At 43.9% G+C, this 26,725-nt stretch overlaps 1 protein-coding gene across 3 annotated transcripts in view; it reads right to left on the minus strand.

The window, feature by feature from the left end:
- VPS16 (VPS16 core subunit of CORVET and HOPS complexes) overlaps window positions 1-26,725 on the minus strand; it is a 517,606-nt gene that overhangs the window by 125,293 nt on the left and 365,588 nt on the right. For all 3 annotated transcript variants that reach the window (XM_044302613.1, XM_044302614.1, XM_044302612.1), the window contains exon 17: window positions 13,846-13,954. In XM_044302613.1, coding sequence (XP_044158548.1) covers window positions 13,846-13,954 — 109 coding nt within the window. The remainder of the gene's footprint in view (window positions 1-13,845; window positions 13,955-26,725) is intronic.

The following is a 26,725-nucleotide window of genomic DNA, read 5'->3' on the forward strand; positions in this document are numbered from 1 at the left end:
TTGCTGGTCAGGTATAAGGACAAGAGGGATGTCCTTATGCTGTCCACAATCCACGGTAACAGCACCACCCCAGTCTCTGTGCGCAGGGCAGCACAGGGACATTCCTCCAATTCTATGAGGCAGTCCTCAAGGACCTGATCTTTTCGGACCGGGAAAGAGCAGGCTGGAGCACCTCGGGAACTGGAGGCGCCCGGATCGTCCCTGGCCAACACTTTCCAGGTGTGGTCCCCCATACTGGAAAGAAGGGATGAACCCAAAAAAAGTGCAGAGTGTGTCACAAGAGGGGGATACGGAAGAACACCACTACTCAATGTGACACATGCCCCGATCATCCGGGCCTCTGCATTATCGATTGCTTCAGGGAGTATCACACTTCCATGGAGTACTAAATTTTTATAATCCCCAACAGTCCACTAGAGAACATAAAACACTATGGCTCTCAGACTTTGGAGACACGGAAACAATTTTTCTTTCCCCCAAAAATATTAGTTTTAGTGCAGGCATCCTCAAACTGCGGCCCTCCAGATGTTGTAAAACTATAACTCCCAGCATGCCCAAACAACCTACAGCCATCAGCAGGGCATGGTGGGAATTGTAGTTTTAGGATGCCTGCTTAGTGTCTCCAAAGTCTGAGAGCCATACATATTGGGCATCGTCGCGTGCGTAAAAGTCGTCGCTATAAAAATAACTTGACTAAATGCCTCGGATGAATGGTGTTAAAAATATAAAATAAAAACTGTGCCAAAACACCCATTTTTGGGCAAAATTTCAATTTGAATCCATTTTGCCGGTAATAAAGCAAGGGTTAACAGCCAAACAAAACTAAATATTTATTGCCCCGATTCTGTAGTTTGCAGAAACACCCCATATGTGGTCGTAAATGGCTATATAGCCGCACGGCAGGGCATAGAACAAAGGGAACTCCATACGGCTTCTGGAAGGCAGATTTTGATGGACAGGTTTTTTTTTGGACACCATGTCCCATTAGAAGCCCCCCATGATGTAGCCTAGACTAGAAACTCCAAAAAAGTGACCCCATCTAAGAAACTACACCCCTCAAGGTATTTTGGTTACTTTACAAACTATGTTAACCCTTTGGGTGTTCCAGAAAACTAAATAGCGAATGTAGAAACAATTTTAGAATTTAATTTTTTTGTTACATTGCCTCAAAAAAGAGTAATCTAGAGCAACCAAAAATCAAATTTAACCCAAAAATAGTCTCAAAACAACAACCACCTTATCCCGTAGTTTCCTAGATGGGGTCACTTTTATGGAGTTTCTGCTCTAGGGGTGCATCAGGGGGCTTGAAAAGGGTACATGGTGTAAATAAACCAGTCCAGCAAAATCTGCCTTCCAAAAACCATATGACGTTCCCCTTCTTCTATGTCCTGCCGTTTAGCCAAATAGTAGTTTACGACCACATATGGGGTGTTTCTGCAAACTACAGAATCAGGGCAACCCATTTTGAGTGTTGTTTGGCAATTAACCCTTGTTTTACTCCTGGAAAAAATTGATTATATTGGAAAATTTTCCAAAAAATAGAAATTTCTAAATTGTTTCTCCATCTGCCATTAACTCTTGTGGAACACCTAAAGGGTTAACAAAGTTTGTAAACCCAGTTTTGAATACCTTGAGGGGTGTACTTTCTTAGATGGAGTCACTTTTTTTAAATTTCTATTCTAGGGGTGCAACAGGGGGCTTCAAATGGGATATGGTATAAACAAAACCAGTCCTGCCAAATCTGCCTTCCAAAACCCATATGGTGTTCCCCTCCTTCTATGTGCTACCGTTCGGCCAAACAGTAGTTTACGACCACATATGGGGTGTTTTTGCAAACTACAGAATCAGGGCAACCCATTTTGAATGTTGTTTGGCAGTTAACCCTTGTTTTACTCCTGGAAAAAATTGATTATATTGGAAAATTTTCCAAAAAATAGAAATTTCTAAATTGTTTCTCCATCTGCCATTAACTCTTGTGGAAGACCTAAAGGGTTAATAACGTTTGAAAAAACTGTTTTGAATACCTTGAGGGGTGTAGTTTCTAGAATGGGGTCATGGGATTTGGAAGATTTCAGAAAATTTTCAAAATTTGCTTCTAAACTTCTAAGCCTTGTAACATCCCCAAAAAATAAAATATAATTCCCAAAATGCTACAAACATGAAGTAGACATATGGGGAATGTAAAGTCATCACAATTTTTGGGGGTATTACTATGTATTACAGAAGTAGAGAAACTGAAACTTTGAAATTTGCTAATTTTCTTAACATTTTTGTAATGTCATGAAGTACAATATGTGACAAAAAAAATAATCTCAGAACGGCCTGGGTAAGTCAAAGCGTTTTAAAGTTATGAGCACTTAAAGTGACACTGGTCAGATTTGCAAAAAATGGCCTGGTCCTTAAGGTGAAAATGATCCTGGTCCTTAAGGGGTTAAAGGCATGACCAGTAGGTCTTCATTCCACATTTGTCTACTGAGGAAGGATCTTGTGTTCCGAAACGCGTCTAGTGCGAATTTGACCCAGCTATATGTGTGTTATTTGTAACTCTGCAAAAAAGGACTATGCGATTATTGCATCGAAATTATTTCGAAAGTGGTGAGTTCGATACCAGCTCTAAGAGTCCAGCTTTAAATACGATCACAGCTGATTTGCCTATGCTAGCATGTCCTACATAGTGCAATAACCTTGCTGAGTGGAACTGAACTCCATACCGACCGAAATCTGCTTCATCGATTTCCGCCATTCCGACTAATTCCATTGGATTATATCATCGACCAACAAACCATCTCCCTGGTCAGTCACGTGGGACGCCACGTAGATCGAGCCGAGGGTTCACTCCAAAAGAGGAGGCAGTGAAGTAATACGAGTCGAAGGCGTGATATTCACCATCTGGAAGCTCTGTTTGAGTACGAAGTTTTTTCCATCGGGGATCGCAAAGAGGACATTCCTTTAAACCATCCAGGTTCCTACTACTGGTAAAACAGTATCTAATTATATGATTATTCGATAGTCGAACTTTCGAGTGTTAAAATCATAAGATTTTTGCAGATAGACGCTAATATTGTAAACAAGAGGTCTCATTTATTTGGATTACTCCAGCTATGTAGATGTATGCGTGAGCTCCGCATTATATGTATCTATATATATTTACGCACACACACCTTTTCCCAGAACGCCCGTGTGAAAGAGGCCTACGAGTCTCCAAACCTTTTTTAATGTTCCGAATGTGTTCTTGAACTCTCGTTTTAAGCTTTCTCATAGTTCATCCAACGTACTGAAGGCCACAAGGGCACTTCAGTAGGTAAATGACCCCTGCTAGCACATTTGCGGACCCATTGAAGTGAATGGGTCCGCATCTGTGATGCGGAATGCCTATGGAACAGTGCCCATGTATTGCGGATCTGCAAATTCGATCCGCAATATGGCCACGGAGCGCACACATTTGTGTGCAATGCGCCTAAGTCAGCCAGTCATAGTCAAATCTTCCCTCATTTGGACAAGAGATGACCTGTTCCTTCCCAGCTGAAGGAAAAGGAGACGCTCTCAGGCCTAATACCAAAAGGTAGGGGAAAACCACAAACAAGAAATAGGGAAAAAGACATTTAACTCCGACGAGCAGGAAATCAGAAGAGAACCAGACACCAGCTCTTCACAACCTGAAAGGAGCTATCAACCGCATGATGGGTGAGGCCAGATTAAATAAAGGAGTTAGAATGACTAAGCTACACCTGAGACCAGAGGTGCGGTCATACCCAGCAATAACACAGAAAAGTGAAACCAGAGCGGCTGTCAGTTCACATCACGTGCAGCCAGTCTCTTTGATCTTCTGACCCCTGTCACAGGAGGGACCGTGACATATATCCCTATGAAAGTTGGAGATAAAAATATGAGCAAGTTTACTTGGTGCGGATTCCACCTTCCGTGCAAAAAAAGCAAAAGGGAAAATAGAAAAAAAGAGCACAAAAACTATTCAGTTCACTATAAATGGCTCTAGTTTTAAAATAAAAGGTTATTCACTTGTGATCATGCAGGAGTAATTTGCCTACTGGAGTGGCCTTCAGTACGTTGGACGAACTATGAGAAAGCTTAAAACGAGAGTTCAAGAACACATTCGGAACATTAAAAAAGGTTTGGAAACTCATAGGGCCAGCTTTATCATTAGCTCAAGTCAGAATAATGGAGTGAAAGTAGCAATCGCTAAAACTGCTAAAAAATTTCTGACTTTTTTCTGCTCTGCACTACGCTCGCCAGTTTTCTGAAAGTGGGCTGTTTTCTTATGTAAATGAATCTCTAGACAGATTTACTATTGTGAATATTTAAAAAGTCGCAAAAAAATGCACAATTTCACTCCAGTGAGGACCATGCTTATCTTATGAGACTTTTTAATAGAACATGCGACTTTTTTGTACAGACGTGTGACCAGGGCCGGACTGGCCATAGGACAGACCGGGCATTTGCCCGGTGGGCCGGGCCGCCTGGTGGGCCGGGCCAAACACAATCAGCCGTTTTTTTTTCATTAATGTGGCAGGCAGCAGCCGGGCAGGAGTGGAGATGAGCGCTTCCCAGTGGCGCTTTGCTCTGCCTCTCCAACTCCTCAGTTCGGCCCGATGTGGGCGGAGCTATCATAGCCCCGCCCCTTTTCTACCCGCGAAGCGATTCCTGCAGCCTGAAGTTACCTTTCCTGCCCAGCAGCATGCTGAACGTCAGTTGGATTGTCACCAGTTAACTGCACCAGTGATGTGAGTGTCAGGGGAACTGGGGTTATATTCAGCTTTCCCAGACTGTGCACATGTGACATGCAGTACAGTAGGAAAGCTGGGTGAATTATATCATGAAATGTCATCCAGCTTCCCTGCTATCCTGCATGGCACAAGTGCAGAGGCATTAGAGTATGGGGGAGAGGCACAGCAGGAAAGCTGGGTGTCTGTCTATATATGTGTATTGTATATGTGTGCGTCCATGTATGTGGAGAGTGTGTGCGCGTCCATGTATGTGGAGAGTGCGTGTATGTGTGCGTCCATGTGTGTGGAGAGTGCGTGTATGACTGCGTCCATGTATGTGGAGAGTGCGTGTATGACTGCGTCCATGTGTGTGGAGAGTGCGTGTATGACTGCGTCCATGTGTGTGGAGAGTGCGTGTATGACTGCGTCCATGTGTGTGGAGAGTGCGTGTATGACTGCGTCCATGTGTGTGGAGAGTGCGTGTATGACTGCGTCCATGTGTGTGGAGAGTGCGTGTATGACTGCGTCCTTGTATGTGAAGACTGCGTCCATGTATGTGGAGAGTGTGTGTATGACTGCGTCCATGTATGTGGAGAGTGCGTGTATGACTGCGTCCATGTATGTGGAGAGTGCGTGTATGACTGCGTCCATGTGTGTGGAGAGTGCGTGTATGACTGCGTCCATGTGTGTGGAGAGTGCGTGTATGACTGCGTCCATGTGTGTGGAGAGTGCGTGTATGACTGCGTCCATGTATGTGGAGAGTGCGTGTATGACTGCGTCCATGTATGTGGAGAGTGCGTGTATGACTGCGTCCATGTATGTGGAGAGTGCGTGTATGTGTGCGTCCATGTGTGCGGAGAGTGCGTGTATGACTGCGTCCATGTATGTGGAGAGTGCGTGTATGACTGCGTCCATGTGTGTGGAGAGTGCGTGTATGACTGCGTCCATGTATGTGGAGAGTGCGTGTATGACTGCGTCCATGTGTGCGGAGAGTGCGTGTATGACTGCGTCCATGTATGTGGAGAGTGCGTGTATGTGTGCGTCCATGTGTGCGGAGAGTGCGTGTATGACTGCGTCCATGTATGTGGAGAGTGCGTGTATGACTGCGTCCATGTATGTGGAGAGTGCGTGTATGACTGCGTCCATGTATGTGGAGAGTGCGTGTATGACTGCGTCCATGTATGTGGAGAGTGCGTGTATGACTGCGTCCATGTATGTGGAGAGTGCGTGTATGACTGCGTCCATGTATGTGGAGAGTGCGTGTATGACTGCTTCCATGTATGTGGAGAGTGCGTGTATGACTGCGTCCATGTATGTGGAGAGTGCGTGTATGACTGCACTATGGGGGCATCTACTGGGGGCCCTATATACTGGCACGCATTATAGGTGGGCACTATGGAGAAGTGGGGGACAAGAGCACTATGAGGGCATTATATAGGGGCATTTAATACTGGCACCCATTTTGATGCCACTATGGGGAAGGGAGGAAAGGAGCATTATGGGGGTATCTATGTGGGGCATTTTATAGTGCCACATTATGGAGGGCACTATGGAGACGGGGAAGGAGCACTATGTGGGCATCTTCTGGGGGGACTATATAGGAGTATTTTATACAGGCACAAATTATAAGGTCACTATGGGCACCTAAGCTCAACTGGGCACTAAGTGTTTTTTGTAGTGGCACACAGTGCAGGTCATTAGAACACATGAGGGCACTCTGGGGGCATTGGCTATACTGGGGGCACTAAGAGGAGGTGTTTCTTTTTTTACTGCCACACGACTGAGCATTTTTTGTACTGGTGCACATTATAAGGGGGGGGGGGGGGGGTTATACTGTCACACATTATAAAGATAATTATTACTATCGGGGCATTATGGTGGGCTTTATTACAACTGGGGGACTATGGGAGCATTATTACTTGTAGGACACATTACTGACTTTGGGGGCACCCTGGCACAGCATCAGTTTAGCACAGTTCTTTTCGCAGTATAGTTTTGGGGAGCACAGCTTCTCAGTATTGGGGGTGCATGATGGGATGTTAATTGGAGGATGATGGAAAAGTAGGAAACTAAGATGTCTGTCAAACTCTGCAGAGACGTGAGATGGCTGAAAGAAATGATCACGGCGGTCTGGTCTGAATGGAGAAGATGAAGAATGAGAACATCTACATCAGAGGAGACGTCACTGGATATAAGAGGTATGGGGCGCTGTATGAGGCTACTGTCACATCTGCGTTAGTGATCCTGGCAGGCTGTTCCAGCTGAGAATTCACTGGATCCGGCACTGCTGGATGCTGACGGAATGCCCGCCGGCCCCATTAACTATAATGGGGTACGGCAGAAATCAGGCCACAATCTGGGAAAAATGCTGAGAATCAGCGGGACATAAACCGCTGCATGCTGTGCTTTGTGTCCAGTCGATTCCTTGCATTTTCTGCCGGATTAGGTGGCCGGATCGTACTAAGACCCCTAATGTCACCTGGGGACCCCCAAAGAACCTTGTGTGTTGGCTGAAGCCTTCCTATCTTACTGGTGGCTGGCCCTGCCTCTCAATTGTGCTTCCGGTTTTGGCCCCGCCCCTAGTCTGCAAGGGGGTGGGGCCTGTTGTGGGTCATGTGATTGGGCTGCTCAGTCAAAAATGCCCGGGCCTATTTTTTGTCCCAGTCCGGCCCTGCGTGTGACTTTTGTAAAGCTGCTTACTGACGGATAAACTGCTACCGTCAAACCACATTTATTACACGGTCTTAACCCCTTAGGGCCCGGGCTCATTTTCACCTTAAGGACCAGGCCATTTTTTGCAAATCTGACCAGTATCACTTTAAGTGGTGATAACTTTAAAACGCTTTGACTTATCCAGGCCATTCTGAGATTGTTTTTCGTCACATATCAGGGTCAGTAGTGGGCCCTATTCTCTTCAATATATTTATTAATGATCTTGTAGAAGGCTTGCATAGTAAAGTATCAATTTTCGCAGATGACACTAAACTGTGTAAAGTAATTTACACTGAAGAGGACAGTATACTACTACAGAGGGATCTGGATAGATTGGGAAGATAAGTGGCAGATGAGGTTTAACACTGAAATGTAAAGTTATGCACATGGGAAGGAATAATGCAAGTCACCCGTACAAACGAAATGATAAAACACTCGGGTAACACTGACATGGAAAAGGATCTAGGAATTTTAATAAACAGCAAACTAAGCTGCAAAAAACAGTGTCAGGCAGCTGCTGCCAAGGCCAATAAGATAATGGGTTGCATCAGAAGGGGCATGGATGCCCGTGATAAAAACATAGTCCTACCACTTTACAAATCGCTAGTCAGACCACACATGGAGTACTGTGTACAGTTCTGGGCTCCTGTAAACAAGGCAGACATAGCAGAGCTGGAGAAGGTCCAGAGGAGTTCAACTAAAGTAATAACTGGAATGGGGCAACTACAGTACCCTGAAAGATTATCAAAATTAGGGTTATTCACTTTAGAAAAAAGACAACTGAGGGGAGATCTAAATAATATATGTATAAATATATCAGGGGTCAGTACAGAGATCTATCGCATCATCTATTTATCCCCAGAACTGTGACTGTGACGAGGAGACATCCTCTGCGTCTGGAGGAAAGAAGGTTTGTACACAAACACAGAAAAGGATTATTTTAGACGCGGCTGGAATCCAGTGGCCAGAAGGAACAAGCGAGGCGCAGACTTGAGGAGTAGATCGCAAGGTAGGGGATCCAGTGAAGAATCGGAACGGTCTGGAAAGGACGGTTCTGAGGAGAAGGAGACTGGAACAAGTCACAATACTCGAGCAATGTTTGCATTGCCTCATGGGTATAAGTAGGCCCAAACAGGAAACAAGATGGCTCCCAATCAGTATCACACCGGCTATCTTAGTTAAGGGCAAATCCTCAGAAAACACAGAAGCCTCCAGTGGTGGAGGAGTGAAATTGCAACACAAGTTCAGAGTGGGTGAAACAGCTGCCACTAGTGGTAATTTAGAAGATTACATCAAATTCTGACAGGTTCCGTAAACGGAACGTAAAGAGAAAAAAAAAAGTAAAAGAAAAGTATCCTCTGGTTTAATTAGATGTAAGCATGTGGTCGAAATACTTTTAAGTTTTAGTTGCGGAGTTGAGTCTGAACGACATTATGGTTTGTTAGTGATACACTCCCGTTCTTCTTTGTGTCTCGAAAGTAACTACTAGTACTGGATGATTGGTCCACTAGAACCACGCGACCAAAAGAAGGAATGTGAGAGGACTATGACTGGCTCATTTAATTATATGAAGATTCTATGAATGAAAGAAAAATACTCTTTGGTTTGTACTAGATTCAATCATGTGATCAGGAAAACTAGGACAAAAAGCCATTAGATAATGATTTGGTGCGCAAAATGTGAAATAATAAAAATATGGGCAGAATGTTTAACCCCTTAACGCCCAGCGCCGACGTGACTATACGCCCAGCACTGATCGGGCGGGTTCAGGAGCTGCGCCTGCCCGATCCGCGGCAGGGGTCCGGCAGTCACTGATAGCCGGACCGCTACTGTATGCGCCAGCATCGGTGAAATCACATTAACCCCTGCACAGCCGCGGTCATGTTCGTGCAGGGAGGAAACAGCCATCGGGTCCCCGCGCTGGTGTGACAGGGACCCGATGGCAGGGTGGGCAGCCCGATGCCTTCCTTAGGCATCATGGCTGTCTTTTGGGAGAGCCTGTGAGATTCAGCCCCCTGGATCTCACAGGCAAGCAGGCTGTAAGTGTATTACAGTCTGTAATACACTTACAGCCAATGCATCACAATACATAAGTATTGTGATCCATTGTAAAGGGGATCTGTAATGACCGGCAACACGCACAGGGAGGAAAACAGGGAAAGCCCTGCCCAAGGGAGAGGGAAAGGTGGTGACCCCTAACTCACCTTGCAGCTGGCACCTGCCTGCCCTGACGTCCCTAGACGGGTTCCTCACCCGTGCGGCGATCACGTGCCTAAACCCTGGCTTTCCCTGAAATGAGCCATAGATAATGAACGGGCCGGTGGGATCGCTAGTCCTCACCACTGCACTAAGAGGGAAACACCAGGGAGAGGACAGACAAACACAGACAAACACAAACACCCAGGTGGACGGCAACAATTGTCCACAAAGGTCCAACAGGGATCCGGAGGGTAGCGTTCTAAGGCAACACTCAGAGAACACAGCAACACAGCTCCAGTGGGTCAGAATAGATGTCCAGGCAGGAAGCTCTATATCTGGCAACCAGAGAAGTGTGAGAGGGGAATATAAGGAGGATTGGGAGTGCTGGACAAGGAACAGCTGAGAGAAGGAGCTACGGATCCCTGAGTGAGCCAAAAGGGTTTGTAAAGCAAACCCAGAAAGCTACAATAAGGAAACTTCCCTATCTGACATAGAGCGTGCAGCCAACCGCTGCGACCTCCTGACCCCGGGTACAACGGAGTCAGGCGTGGCTCTTGACACCCTCGTGACAGGATCAGACCCCCAAAAGTTGAAGTCCCAGAGTGGGACAAAAATAAAGTTAAAAAAAAAAAGTCAATTTTAAAGTAAAAAAAAAAAAAAAGAATCCCCCCCCCCAAAATGAAGTAATAAAAAAGTTAAAATAGGGAAAAAAAGAAAAGTAGACATAATAGGTATCGCCGTGTCCGTATCAACTGGCTCCATAAAAATATCACATGCACCTTACACTAAGCGATCAAAAAGGCATATGCCCCCCAAAATAGTACCAATCTAACCATCATCTTATCCCGCAAAAAAACGAGCCCCTAGCTAAGACAGGTGAACACTGTAAAAATGTTTAAATAAAAACGGTGTTAAAAAAAAAAGCTATCTTTTTACATCTTACATCACAAAGTGTAATACCAAGCGATCAAAAAGTCATACGCACCCCAAAATAGTACCAATCAAACTGTCATCTCATCAAGCAAAAAATGAGACCCTACAATCGCCCAAAAAATAAAAAGACTAGGGCTTCAGAATATGGAGAAAATGAAACATGACTTTTTATTAAAAAATTCTGTTATTGTGTAAAACATAAATAAATTAAAAAGTATACATATTAGCTATCTCCGCGTCCGTAACAACCTGCTCTAAAAAAATTCCTCATGATCTAACTTGTCAGAGCAGGGCGGGCGGCCGGCCATAACTCACTGACATCACGTGCCTGCGCTGCCTACTTTATGAATGAAGTAGGCGGTGCAGGCAAGTGACGTCAGTGAGTTACGGCCGGCCGCCCCGGTTCTGCCTGCTTAAGGACATTTAGTAAGTAGTACAGATGTGGCTCGGAATCGGAACTTCAATGAAAGCTATTATTATAAAATGTTTAGGCGACTTAAGTGAGTGAGCGGCTGGGCCGGAGTACAGTTACAGCACCGCCCCGCTGCATTTGCATGAAACCAGCCCCTCCTCCCTCCCCGTCCAGCTGATGCATCGCAGAGTGTAATGTAAAATGGCAGCATTCGCCCCATAAAACGCAGGGGAAAAGTGCATCTTATGGGGTGAAAAATACGGTATGTAAGCCTCACAAAGTGACTTCAGACCTGAAAAAAAAAAAAAGAAAAATTTCAAGATTTGCTTCTAAACTTCTAAGTGTTCTAACATCCCCAAAAAATAAAATGGCATTCACAAAATGATCAAAAAAATGAAGTAGACATATGGGAAATGTAAAGTAGTAACTATTTTTGGAGTTATTAGTATCTATTATAAAAGTAGAGAAATTGAAATTTGGAAATTTTTCTAAATTTTTGGTAAATCTGGTATTTCTTTTATAAATAAAAATGAAATATTTTGACTCAATTTTACCACTGTCATGAAGTACAATATGTGACGAGAAAACTATCTCAGAATGTCCTGGATAAGTAAAGGTGTTTTAAAGTTATTACCACATAAAGTGACACGTCAGATTTGCTAAAAATGGCCTGGGCAGAAAGGTGAAAAATGGCTCGGTCCTGAAAGGGTTAAAGTAATAAGAGGAAATAATATGTTGGTTTTAAAGGGATTCTGTCACCTCCCCTAAACCAAAAAACGATTTTAAAGCAGCCATGAAGCACAGCTTACCTGGATTAGGCTGTGCTCTTTTATCTTGAAATCCGTCCAGCAGTTACTGCAAAAAACGACTTTGATTGATATGTAAATGTGTCCTGAAGGTGCCCAGAGGGTGTTTTTTTCTTCTTAGAGAGCCCAGTACCGCCCCTCTTTCAGTGCCCAGCCCGTCTTCCTTGTACTGTCTAACCGCCGCCTCCAGCCTGCCACAGCCTCTCCTCCCCCTCCCTCACGCCGAACGAACTTTCGCACAGGCGCAGTACCCACTGAGGGCTGCGCCTGTGCGATCAGCAGGAGACTGAGGGCAGGAGCTTCATCCTCGTCACTGGGCATGCGCCGAGCCCAGTGACGTCCGATGCTCGCTCTTCCCTGCTGACTGAGGGAAGAGTGAGCATCGGACGTCACTGGGCTCGGCGCATGCCCAGTGACGAAGATGAAGCTGCTGCCCTCAGTCTCCTGCTGATCGCACAGGCGCAGCCCTCAGTGGGTACTGCGCCTGTGCGAGAGTTCGTTCGGCCGTGAGGGAGGGGGAGGAGAGGGAGGAGAGGCTGTGGCAGGCTGGAGGCGGCGGTTAGACAGTACAAGGAAGACGGGCTGGGCACTGAAAGAGGGGCGGTACTGGGCTCTCTAAGAAGAAAAAAACGCCCCTCTGGGCACCTTCAGGATACATTTACATATCAGCCAAAGTCGTTTTTTGCAGTAACTGCTGGACGGATTTCAAGATAAAAGAGCACAGCCTAAACCAGGTAAGCTGTGCTTCATGGCTGCTATAAAATTGTTTTTTGGCTTAGGGGAGGTGACAGAATCCCTTTAAATAAGTATTTTAGTATCTATGATTGAAAACAATCAGGAGGAGTTTCCTCCACCCTGGATCTGTATAAATTAGACACCCAGATGTCGGTGGAGTATGTGCCCCTGACTAAGCAAAAGCGAATCCTAGGTCAGGCTAAGACACAAGGGCTGATGCAGCTTTATGATATGCCTTTTATCTTGTCACTTTTGTGAGTATAATACAAAAAAATTTTATATTTTACCCTTGTTGGTGTTTTTTCACTATTTGCACAATGTCTTGGTTCCTATAGAAGGATTGAATTGGAAGCAAAAGGGATCTCTGTTGGGCGTTTCAATGTTCGTCTATATCTGAACGCTGTGCATGACTCCATTATAATTTGGATACCGTGTGGATTTCCTGAGCAGCGCAGTCTTTCCTCTTTGATTTTGCAGAACATCCTATCGCCTGCGTGCACCAGAGGAAAGTGTTTTACTTGGGCGCGTAGCTGGCACAAATCGACAAAGTCCTCTACCTGTAGCAGGAGCTCCACCTACACCAGCAACACCATGAATTCATGCTTTATTTGATACTCTCCTCATTTTTTTAGGTCAATCACAAAATTGAAAGACAGATAAACATTTGCATTTCTATGTCACGGGTGCAAAGGAGGTGTATCGCACCCAAAAACATGGCCATAGATCACCCTCAAAATTAACTGACAGATTAACTATTGTATTTTCGTGTCACGGATGCAAAAGAGGGGTAGCTCACCCTAAAAAATGAGTTTATGTCACCGAAAGAATTAACAGACAGATTAACAATTTTTTTTCCATGTCACGGATGCAAAAGAGGTATATTGCTCCCACAAAAAATGGCTACCCACAGAATCTACATTCAGATTAAAAGCCTAACACTGTCCCTCACTGCAGCTACTTCCTGTCCCTACACTAGTTAGAGCAGAATTGCGGCGCCACACGTGATTCCGCATTTATACAGGCCGGGTCACAGCCATGCCAAGTGCCCACAGTTTAAAAGCTTGTTGATTTGCTGAGCAAAATATGAGCAATTTGCACAGCTTTATTCAGCATCCACAGACCGAACATAGACTTCCGCGGCAAAGTCTGTGTTTGGATGCCCGAATCCGTGATGTTCAGTACGAACCTGAACTTTGCAGTTCGGGTTCACTCATCCCTAATTATGTTATCTGAGGTAAAAGGTAAAACTTATTTGAATTACAAACTTGAGAGAGAGGATTGCATATATTTTTTATTTTCTATGCCTGCTTTCTACACAATTACTTACCAAGGTCAGTATCTCCACTTTCAATAGCTTTACCAAGAGCGAGGTTGCTCCTCTTCATCTTCAAAAGCAAAGGTACTTGATCTTCAGATTTAGGTTCATATTCTAAGAGCTTAAATAACAAAATTTAATGAAACAAAGCAGAAGTCAAAATTTTAAAATAAAAACATGAGGTAGAAGCCAATATTCCTCATTTTAGGGGAAAAAAATCCTACCTGACTCAGCAAGTCAAAATAACATTACCACCTCCTCAGACAGCGTTCCACAGTCTCACTGTCCTTTACAGTAAATAAGTCCTTTCTATGTTTGTGTAGAAACCTTCTTTCCTCTAGTCGTAGTGGATATCCCTTTATAATGGTCACAGTCCAGTGAATAAATAGATCATAGGAGAGATCTCTGTTCTGACTCCTGACATATTTATACATGGTTATTAGATCTCTCCACTGTCATCTTTTTTCTAACTAAACCCAAATTTTGACAATCTTTCTGGGGGTACTGTAGCCCACTCTTTCCAGTTATTACTTTAGTAGCCCTTATCTGAACCCTCTCTAGCTCTGCTATGTCTTTCTTGGTCACAAGACCCCAGAATTGTACACAATATTTTATGTATGGTCCGACTAATGATTGGAAAGTGGCAGGACTATGTTCTCATCACGTGCATCTATGCCTCTATTGATGCAACCCATAATCTTATTGGCCTTGGCGGTGGCTGCCTGACACTGGTTGCTACAGTTAAGTTTATTGTCAACTAAAATTCCTAATTCCTTTGCCATGTCAGAATAAACCAGTATTTTACCATTTAGTATGTGCTGGTGACGTGTATTTTTTTCCTTCTCATGTGCATAACCTTACATTTAATCAGTTTTAAACCTCATTTGCCACTTCTCTGCCCAAGCCTATGTCTGTATTTGTTGTTTTCCTGTTGGCTTGATTCTAGGTGATCCTGACTCCCTCCGTATTAAGTGCAGTAAGCCGGTGGTCGTGTTCCCTCACTATTATAGGGTTTGCAGGTGTCACTCACTCTAGGTACGTGGACATGCAACCTTCTATCACAGAGATATTTGCATGGGCTGAGAAGACAGGGAGAGCTTCAGGGCTTTATTGGGCTTACCCTTTTGTTCCTTAGTTTTGGATCTAGCCAGTCGGATCCTTATTTGTAACTTCTTGTTTTCTGCTACACCATCCGTGACACCTATTTTGTGTTAATTACTTTACACATTTGAATATCGTCTGCAAAAACTGATATTTTACGGTGCAGCCCCTCTACAAGATCATTAATAAATATATTGAAGAGAACAGGGGACAATATGGACTCCTGAGGTACCCCCATAGTGACGGTGACCCAATCTGACTATGTACAGTTAATAACCACTCTCTGTTTTCTATCACTGAGCAAGTTACTTACCCACGTACGCACATTTTCCGTCAGTCCAAGCATTCTCATTTTATATCCTAACCAAAAGGTTTAGAGAAGTCAAGATATATCCAATCCGGTCTAGAACTTACCTCCTTATAGAAACTGAGTAAATTAAAGACCGATCCCTAATAAACCATTGCAGAAACAGCATCATACGCTTTCTCTCATTGAGATATTGTAGGATAGCATCTCTTTCAAACAGTTTACTCATGACATATATTAAACTTACTGGCCTATAGTTTCTAGGCTCTGTTTTTGACCCATTTTTTTTTTTATATTGGCACATTTGCTAAGCGCCAATCCTGTGGAATGTTCCCTGTCAATATAGAGTCCATAAATAGCAGAAATAAGTAATGTAATAGACAGACTCTTAATTATCTTAGAATGCGAGGATGTATGCCATCTGGACCCGGTGATTTGTTTATTTTATTCTTTTTAAGATGCCACTGCACTTCTTCCTGGGTCAGACAGGTCACATTTAATGGGTAGTTTACTTTGACACTCTGCATTTCATATGACAGCGAATACAGTGGAGAAAAAAAAAATGTACACATTTGCTTTCTTCTTTCAACTCCTCCCTCATCACTTCTTAAAGACTTAAAACTTTATACAATTCAAGAACACTTTAAGGTTAATTTAACTCTCTTGGCTACCTTTATCTGGCTTTTACATGTTCTATTTTTCTTGTAGTTTTTTAGCATTTCTTGCAACATTTCTGTTTTAGTAATTTGTCATTAATTGTGCCATTTACATTTCCATTTATCCACATTGTGTTTTTTTTTTTTTATTACTGATCCTTTTATTCCCATAAGGTATGTCTGGTCTGCCGTACACTCCTGATCCCCTCCCTACTGGAGCTGACATTCCCCTGACTGGCAGAGAAAGTGTCTTGCTGCAGTAGTGCTATCCCTGAACTGATATGCCTCTCTTCTGCCAACTGTGCTGCCTTCTTATCCTTCTCCACCATACTACCACCACCACCACCACACTCATCTATCCTATTTAGTGTCTACACATTGGAAAGCAAACTAATTTCCACATTGCAATTTGTTTATTTAGATACAGGATCTGGGCATAAAAATGTGCAAATTGCTCATATTTTGCACAGCAATTTGCACCTTCAAACGGCTATTCCAGAACTGCATACAATGCATAAGATGCACACTGGATTGCATTGTCAATCATGGAGCACATACTTGCTAATGGGGATTACAAAAACAACAAGGTAAATTATACAATGCAATTAAACTCTTATATGAATAGATGAAGTTCTCTCCGTTAGCCCACTGGTCCATGCCGGCGTTGCTGCCTGTTAACCGCGGGCAAGGGTGCCGGGCTCCCTCTTTCCCTGCTGCCATGCTGACAAGCGCAGGCAGCAGATTAACTATGCTTAACTATGGTATCTGTGTTCCATGCTGGAGACTTGCTTGAACTTGCATAGGTGTGTCTCTACCTATGATGCAGCTCATACACGCCCTCTGTCTCACCAGCCAATGGCTGGATTGCAGCAGGCATTTAAAGCACTTCCTACCACAGGAAGATGCCTGAGCAACCTCATGGTTTTATCTTGTCTATCTCCAAGTGCTAAGGTATCTCTCTTGTCTGCTTTGCTGTGTACCGGACCTTGCTTATGGAACTCCTGCACTTTGCCTTTTTGCCGCCTGGCTCTGACCTCGGACTTCGTTTATGAACTTTGCCTGTTTGCCGTCTGTCCCTGACCTCGGATCTCATTTATGGACTTTGTTTACTGCCTGTCTCTGACCTTGGACTTCGCTTTCTGACTTCAATTGATTACCGCCTGTCCAGACTCGGAACCTCCTGGCCACGGAAGTCCCCTCAGTGCTTGCACTGAGTACTCTGACTCCCTGGTCCTTTGCCACTGACTCAGGAACTGCTCTGGAGTAGCCCCTGGCAACTACACTAACGGCCCAAGCCTATCCTCACCATCAGAGGCTCTAGTGAAGACCAGGTAGTGGCTTAGTTACGCCGCTCCAGAGTATACCCAGTCAGTGGCGCAGTGGGTTCACACCCGCTTGAATAACAGTTTGCTCAGACCATGGATACTGCTGATCAGAACCCACCAAGCCTCACCAAACTGCGCCAGGAGCTAGCTCAGGAGAGAGAATGCCAGGTTCAGATTCTGTCCTATCTGCACAATGAGAACATGCGCCTTAATGACCTGTCGCCCACCAACCCTGCACCTCCAGCTCCCACTGCAGCAGCTAACCCGGCACCAGTTCCGTCGACACCCTAAGTGCCATGTTCTAGTCCTCGTTTGTCAGCTCTGCCACGTTTTGATCGAGACCCTAAATAGTGCAGGGGTAGCACGTGAGAGTAGACCATATCATCCAAGTCAGGCTGACTGAGCAAGAATGTGGCCACAGTCGTACAAGGGGGTACAGTCGTACATTGTGGCGGTACTGGTCATCTTTTCTTTTCCTGTCCTCTGAAGCCGGGAAAACTCCCGAGCCTAGGGTCTGTTTGGGAGGCGACCCTAGGTGAAAACAATTCCTCTCCTCTTCTGACAGTAACCTTGTCGTTAGGCGATGTTCGATTTACCCTGGGTTCAAACCTGAGCGTTTTACAGCGCGTTCAAACGCGCTGTAAAACGCTTAAGACATGAAAACCAATGCTTCCCTATGGGAAGGGTTCACACCTGGGCGTTTTACAGCGCGTACGAACGCGCTGTAAAACGCCCGACGCTCAAACAAGTACTTGAGCTTCTTTGGGGCGTTTTGACGCGCGTTTGTGGCCATAGGACACTGCAGTCAATGACACAAACGCGCGTCAAACGCGCGTTTACTATTACAAAAAACGCGCATAAAAACGCGCGACAATAACGCGCGTAAAACGCTCAGGTGTGAACCCAGGGTAATGGAGACGGTGCTTCTGGAGCAGCAGGGAACTTCCTGCAACAATGCCTAGTGGATCGTCATCAGATACCTGTTCGACGCCTGCAGAGTCCTCCGACGGTATTGTCCGTCGATGGAAAGGCTCTAATCTGAGTCCATACAGTTCATCACAGAACCTGTAAAATTACAGGTGGGAGCGCTTCATTCTAAAGAGACTTCTTTCCTTGTCTTATAGAATGTGTCGGCAGATAAGAACCATTTGGCCCATCTAGTCTGCCCAATATACTAAATACTATGGATAGCCCCTGGCCCTATCTTATATGAAGGATGGCCTTATGCCTATCCCATGCATGCTTAAACTCTTCCACTGTATTTGCAGCTACCACTTCTGCAGGTAAGGGCTCTTTCACATCTGCGTTATTGTCTTCCGGCATAGAGTTCCGTCGTCGGGGCTCTATGCCGGAAGAATACTGATCAGGATTATCCTAATGCTGCGCTTTTTGCTCCGGCCAAAAATCCTGAAGACTTGCCGCAAGGCCGGATCCGGAATGAATGCCCATTGAAAGGTATTGATCCGGATCCGGCCTTAAGCTAAACGTCGTTTCGGCGCATTGCCGGATGCGACGTTTAGCATTTTCTCAATGGTTACCATGGATGCCGGGACGCTAAAGTCGTGGCAGCCATGGAAAAGTGTAGTGGGGAGCGGGAAGCAGCATACTTACCATCCGTGCGGCTCCCGGGGCGCTCCAGAGTGACGTCAGGGCGCCCCACGCACATGGATGTCGTGATCGCATGGCACGTCATCCATGCGCATGGGGCGCTCTGACGTCATTCTGGAGCGCCCTGGGAGCCGCACGGACTGTAAGTATACCGCTCCCCCGCTCCCAGCTCCTACTATGGCAACCAGGACTTTAATAGCGTCCTGGGTGCCATAGTAACACTGAAAGCATTTTGACACTTGCGTTTTTCCGGATCCGGCATGTTTTTCCGGATCCGGCGTGTAATTCCGGCAAGTGGAGTACACGCCGGATCCGGACAACGCAAGTGTGAAAGAGGCCTAAGGCTATTCCATGCATCCACTACTCTCTCAGTAAAGTAATACTTCCTGATATTTCTTTTAAACCTTTGCCCCTCTAATTTAAAACTATGTCCTCTTGTAGCAGTTTTTCTTCTTTTAAATATTCTCTCCTCTTTTACCTTCTTGATTCCCTTTATGTATTTAAAAGTTTCTATCATATGCCCTCTGACTCGTCTTTCTTCCAAGCTATACATGTTAAGGTCCTTTAATCTTTCCTGGTAAGTTTTATCCTGCAATCCATGTACCAGTTTAGTAGCTCTTCTCTGAACTCTCTCCAAAGTATCAATATCCTTCTGGAGATATAGTCTCCAGTACTGAGCACAATACTCCAAATGAGGTCTCACTAGTGCTCTGTAGAGTGGCATGAGCACCTCCCTCTTTCTACTGGTAATTCCTCTCCCTATACACCCAAGTATTCTGCTAGCATTTCCTGCTGCTCTATGACATTGTCTGCCTACATTTAAGTCTTCTGAAATAATGATCCCTAAATCCCTTTCCTCAGATACTGAGGTTAGGACTGTATCACTGATTTTATATTCTGCTCTTGGGTTTTTACGTCCCAGGTGCATTATCTTGCACTTATCAACATTAAATTTTAGTTGCCAGATTTTTGACCAGTCCTCTAGTTTTCCTAAGTCCTTTTCCATTTGGTGTATCCCTCCAGGAACATCAACCCTGTTACAAATCTTTGTGTCATCAGCAAAAAGACACACCTTACCATTGAGGCCTTCTGCAATTTCGCTGATAAAGATAATAAACAATATGGGTCCCAGAACAGATCCCTGAGGTACCCCACTGGTAACAAGACCTTGGTCTGAATATACTCCATTGACGACAACCCTCTGTTGCCTGTCCCTCAGCCACTGCCTAATCCATTCAACAATATGGGAATCCAAGCCGAAAGACTGCACTTTATTGATACGCCTGTGGGACAGTATCAAAAGCTTTACTAAAGTCTAGATAAGCGATGTCTACTGCACCTCCTCCGTCTATTATTTTAGTCACCCAATCAAAAAAATTAATAAGATTAGTTTGACATGATCTCCCTGAAGTAAACCTATGCTGTTTTTCATCTTTCAATCCATGGGATTTTAGATGTTCCACAATCCTGTCCTTAAGTATGGTTTCCATTAATTTCCCCACTATTGATGTCAGGCTTACTGGCCTATAGTTGCCCGATTCCGCCCTACTACCTTTCTTGTGAATGGGCACAACATTTGCTCATTTCTAATCTTCTGGGATGACTCCTGTTGCCAGTGATTGGTTAAATAAATCTGTTAATGGTTTTGCTAGTTCACCGCTGAGCTCTTTAAATAGCTTTGGGTGTATCCCATCAGGCCCCTGTGACTTATTTGTATTAATTTTAGACAGTTGACTTAGAACCTATTCCTCTGTAAAGACACATGCATCAAAAGATTCAGAAGTATTCATTGAGGCAGTCAGCTAGTTCTTTATCTACTTCTGTATACCTTCCTTCTTTTGTTTTTAATTTGGTAATTCCTTGTTTTAGTTTCCTTTTTTCATTTATGTATCTGAAGAATGCCTTATCGCCTTTTTTCCCTGACTGAGCAAATTTCTCTTCTGCCTGTGCTTTAGAAGCTCTTATAACTAATCTTATAAATTTGCCTGTCATCCTTGTTTTTTTTTTTTTTTTTATAATTCCTAAATGCTTTATTTTTGTTTTTAATGATTTTGCCCACTTCTGCTGAGTACCACAGTGGTCTCTTCCTTTATTTTGCTTTTACTGACAAGCCTAATGCAATTTTCTGTTGCCTTCAATAGTGCCACTTTTAAGTAGTCCCATTTCTCTTGGACTCCAATGACACTGTTCCAGTCTGATAGGGACTTATATACCACTAATCTAATTTTAGAAAAGTCTGGTTTTCTAAAATCTAAAACTTTTGTTTTTGTGTGGTGTGACTCAGTCACTGTACTTATAGTAAACCACACTGACTGGTGATCACTAGATCCCAAGCTTTTGCCTACAGTAATATCAGATACAAAATTCCCATTTGTGAATACTAAATCTAAAATAGCCTCCTTCCGGGTTGGCTCCTCCACTACTTGCTGTAGAGATAATCCCAGTAGGGAATTTAGAATATCTGCACTCCTGGCAGAACTAGCTATTTTGGTTTTCCAGTTTACATCTGGAAGATTGAAGTCTCCCATAATGATAACTTCCCCCTTCAATGTAATTTTAGCTAGTAGATCATCTAATTCTTTGACTTGGCTAGGTGGTCTATATATCACACCTACATGAGTTACCTTATGATTATCAAGCTGCAAGGTAACCCAAACTGACTCTAAATTGTTCTCGCTAACTTGTATCAAATTAGATTTTATGCTATCTTTCACATACAGGGCCACCCCCTCCCCCCTTCTTGCCTTCTCTGTCTTTCCTGTATAGAGAGAACCCTGGTATTGATATATCCCAGTCATTACTCCCCTTGAACCACGTCTGAGTAACCGCCACTACATCTATATTCTCAGATGCAATTATAGCCTCAAGTTCATTGATCTTATTCCCTAGACAAGACTCCAGCATTTGTAGACAAGACTCTGAGCTTGTCATTTCTTAACCTTTGTGCTACTGGACTCTTCTGGCATTGTTCCGGGGGGCAGTTGGACTGCTGGATTATCACTCTTTTGCCCCCCTTTCCTAGTTTAAATGCTTCTTAGCAAAAACTTGGAACTGTTCACCGAGGACATTCGTTCCCTTGAGAGAAAGATGCAAATCATCTTTCTTGTACAGTTCTTTTCCATTCCAACAAGAGCTAACATGAGACACAAAGCCAAACCCTTGGTTCAGACACCATTCACCAAGCCATACATTGAATTATTTAATGCGCATCTTCCTGTCATGCTAAAGGTTATGCACAGGCAAAACTGCAGAGAATGAAACAGTTGATACAACCTCCCGTCTCAAGTTTGTCTCATCCTCTCCTCCTGGGACTTCCGTGGCTTTGTGTTTATGAATCTGTCCTTGACTGGAGGTCTGGAGAGGTGCTTCGTTGGGGACAGTCCTTCCTTGGGAAGTGTCTTTCTTCTGTTCAGCCAGCTCGGTCACCTCAGGTACCACCCAATCTCCATGGTCTGCCAGCAGCCTATCATGGTTATGTGGAAGTCTTTGACAAGAATGAAGCTGAGACGCTACCTCCTCACAGGCCGTTTGACTGCCCTATTTATTTGGTTCCAGGCTCCTCTCCTCCTCAGGGACGCATCTATCCCCTGTCATCACAGAGACTCAATCCATGTCTGAGTATATCAAGGAGAACCTTGACAGAGGATTTATCCACAAATCTTCCTCTCTGGCTGGTGCAGTTTTCTCCTTTGTGAATAAGAAAGATGGCTCACTACGTCTATGCATTGACTACAGAGGTCTTAACAAGATAACCATAAAAAATAAGTACCCTCTTCCCCCAATTCCTGAATTGTTTGATCGCCTCAGGGGAGCTAAAGTTTTCTCCAAAATAGACCTATGTGGGGCCTACAACCTGATCAGGATTCCCCAGGGGGATGAGTGGAAGACCGCCTTCAACACCCACGATGGTCACTATGAATACCTGGTATTGCCCCTTGGACTAAGCAATGTCCCTGCAGTGTTCCAGGAATTTGTTAATGATATCTTCAGAGACTTGCTATATTCCTGTGTTGTGGTGTACCTAGATGATATCCTTGTTTTTTTTCTCCAGATTTGGCTACTCACCCGAAGCAGGTTCGTCTCGTTCTTCAAAGGTTAAGAGAAAATAGTCTATATGCCAAGCTCGAGAAATGTTCCTTTGCACAGTCCTTTCTGCCATTCCTAGGATACATAATATCTGATACTGATCTGCAGATGGATGCTGAGAAGCTGTCAACTATTTTAGTGGCCTCGTCCTTCAGGTTTAAAAGCAATCCAGTGGTTCCTGGGATTCTCCAACTACTATCGCCAGTTCGTGCCTCACTTCTCATCCTTGACTACTCCCATCTCTGCCTTGATCTTATGAGAAAATCCTAAGAATTGGACAGCTGAGGCTGAATTTGCCTTCCAAGCGTTGAAGCAGGACTTTTCTGCAGCTCCGGTTCTCCATCGCCCTGATGCTAACAAGCAATTCTACCTGGAGGTGGATGCATCGTCTCTTGGATCTGGGGCAGTGCTTTCTCCGGTAAGATGGTAACCTGTGGTTTCTTCTCCAGGGCCTTTTCTGCTCCTGAGCACAACTTTTTGATTGGGGGCAGGGAGTTATTGGCCATCAAAATGGCACTGGAGGAATGGCTTTACCTTCTAGAGGGAGCATCTCATCTTGTGGTGATCTACACCGACTACAAAAATATGACCTATTTACAGTCTGCACAAATACTGAATCCCTGTCAAGCTAGATGGTCCTTATTCTTTGCCCGGTTTGATTTCGTTCTTCACTTCCATGCTGCAGAGAAGAATATCAAAGCAGATGCTCTCTCGAGGTGCTTTGATGCTACTGATCGGGAGACGGAGCCTCAACACATCATTGATCCTGCAAAAATTGCTGTTTGTCCTGTTAAGTTATGTGTTTTTGAGGGACCACGAGTTTCCTATCCAGAAGGTTGCACCTCTTCAATCTCAAAGCATCCAATATTTAAGACACAAGCAAGTATATCAGGTCCCACTGCCACCAAACTAAAGGCTCCTGTGGGATGTGAGAAAATATACATATAGTGAAGCACTGCAGATCACCAAAAATTCCTTGTGTAATAGTGCAGCTTGACATATAGGCACATCATAAAGCTCCATGGCAAAAAGTTTTTGCTATACTCACAAACATGAGATAAAACAAGCAGTCAAGGCTGTCTTTACAACTCTGCCCGACCGGGGTTTCACTCCATGCTTCGTCAGGGGTGTCACCGTTCTCTTACTCACACATGTTTTATACCCTCCCCCATAAAAATGTCTCAAAAAATAAATACAATAAAAATACATAAAACACTTATAACCAGTTAAATTACACTTCCCATAAGTACCTAAAGTAACACCCTGGGTATATTTTCTGGCTTTCCACTTTCTTTCGATTCCAGATTCATTCATAAATCCGCTCGTGATGACTCCCCTAATACCTACCCTTTTTTCTAACTAGTAAAGGAAAAATCCTACTAACTCCCATAGTACACACCTCCCTATTCTAATTGGGGAGTATTGCCTTTCCTTCTTTCCATAGCACACACCTCCCTCTCCTGATTGGCTAGTAGTAATCGGCCAGATACCTTTTCAAATTTGAATTCTTTATTCCACCAGGCACGATTTTAGATCTAGTCCGACATTATGTCCCTGCGGCTGGATAGTATCTAGCTCATAGATCCAGCTGGCCTCCCGCCGATCTATCTTCTTAATCGTATCTCCTACCCGCCAATCATTTTTCACCACTTCTAATCCAGCAATCCAGCAAATACAAGCCCCTTGACGATGGTTTATAGACGACTGTTTCCTTATATGGGAAGGGGGGAAAAAATGAGGCCTAGAAGAACTAATCGCACAGCTAAATGGTTATCTCGATCTGACCAGCTGCCACTATGGCCCATGGGTAAAAAACATCCCAAGGTGCCAGATCGGGAGAATTCATTGCAATTGCACTGATGCTGTGACGTTCCAAGAACAGAGTCTTATCCAGGATCAATTTCTGGAGAAGGGATATAATAAAGAGGAATTAGTGAGATGTAGTCGTGAGGTTGAGGAAAGTGGGGATAAAAAAGGTTTAGTGAGTGAAGAAGAAAAAAAAGAAGATAAAGAAAGACTTCAGATTTGCCTTTCTCACCAAATATACAGCATAAGCAGGCCTCATTAAAAATGCCATAAGGAATTGGAGTGTACAAAAAAATGATTATAGAAATACCCCATCATCCAGATTTTATTTTTAAAAAGGCACCGAATTTTTTAAAAAATCGGATGGTTAGTGCGATTGTGAATAAAGAGGAACGAAAAGAAAAAAATTCCTTCTCGTGGTGTGGTTTTTGCATTCGATGTAGGAATAGAAATAATGACAAGAAAAAAATGATCCATTCAGCTAAAAGAAACAAGGATTTTAAAGTTAAAGGGTAAATAACATGTGATAGTACAGGAGTCATATACATGCTGGAGTGCCCATGTGGCCTCCAGTATGTAGGACGCACAACGAGAAACTTAAAAGTCCTGATACAGGAACACATTAACAATATTAAAAAGGGACTTGAGACCCATGGGGTGTCCATGCATTTAAAAAAAGTTCACAAAAACAAAACAAAAATTAGGGGCTTGTATTTGCTGGATTAGAAGTGGTGAAAAATGATTGGAGGGAGGAGATGCGATTAAGAAGATAGATTGGCGGGAGGTCAGCTGGATCAATGAGCTGGATACTATCCAACAGCCAGGACTTAATGTCGAACTAGATGTAAAATTGTGCCTGGTGGAATAAAGAACTCGAATTTGAAAAGGTATATGGCTGATCACTGCTAGCCAATCAGGAGAGGGAGGTGTGTGTTATGGAAAGAAGGAAAGGCAATACTCCCCAATTAGAATAGGGAGGTGTGTACTATGGGAGTTAGTAGGATTTTTCCTTTACTAGTTAGAAAAAAGGGTGGGTATTAGGGGAGTGATCACGAGCGGATTTATGAGAAAGTGGAAAGCGAGAAAATATACCCAGGATGTTATTCTAGGTACTGATGGGAAGTGTCATTTTACTGGTCATAAGTGTTTTATGTATTTTTATTGTATTTCTTTTTTGTGACATTTTTATGGGGGAGAGGGGAGGATATAAAACATGTGTGAGTAAAAGAATGGTGATGCCCCTGACGAAGCGTAGAGCGAAACCCGGGTTGGACAGAGTTTTAAAGACAGCCTTGACTGCTTGTTTTATCTCATGTTTGTGAGTATATCAAAAACTTTCATACGCCGATCTTGTTAGTGGTGCTTCACTATTGGAGTGATCCTATGTTCTAGTGGTGGTAAAGACGTTTGAAAAAAAAGGAGAGTCGTTAAGCTTTAGGATGTGCCTATATGTCAAGCTGTGCTTGTGAGTACAATCACACAAGGAATTTTTGGTGATCTGCAGTGCTTCACTATATGTATATTTTCTGACCAGGAGCCTTTAGTTTGGTGGCAGTGGGACCTGATTTACTTGCTTGTGTCTAAAATATTGGATGCTTCGAGATTGAAGAGGTGCAACCTTCTGGATAGGGAATACGCGGTCCCTTAAAAACGCATGGTCTGAACTGTGATCTGTACCCACTTCACATTTGGGAATCGCTGCGACACCATTGTCATACGTATTGGGACTCTTTTTTTCTTCATATGTCCTGTCAAGTTGTCTGAGATTCTGCCTGGAAAGACTTTTGTTGCGCAGAACCTCAGGAAGCAAGTTTCTTGTCTGAGATCATTCCTCAAAAATTGCAAGTCATGCCAGAAAATAAAAGACTTTCAAATTCATTGCGCAACTGTACTGGGGGCCAACCATGCAGCAAGACATCCAAGAGTTTGTTGCTGCCTGTCCGTCATGTGCGCAGTATAAAACCTCAAAGCCAAGTCCGTGGGGTCTCTAACTTTCTCTTCCT

Source organism: Bufo gargarizans, chromosome 8, assembly GCF_014858855.1.
Source record: "Bufo gargarizans isolate SCDJY-AF-19 chromosome 8, ASM1485885v1, whole genome shotgun sequence".
NCBI lineage: Eukaryota > Metazoa > Chordata > Amphibia > Anura > Bufonidae > Bufo > Bufo gargarizans.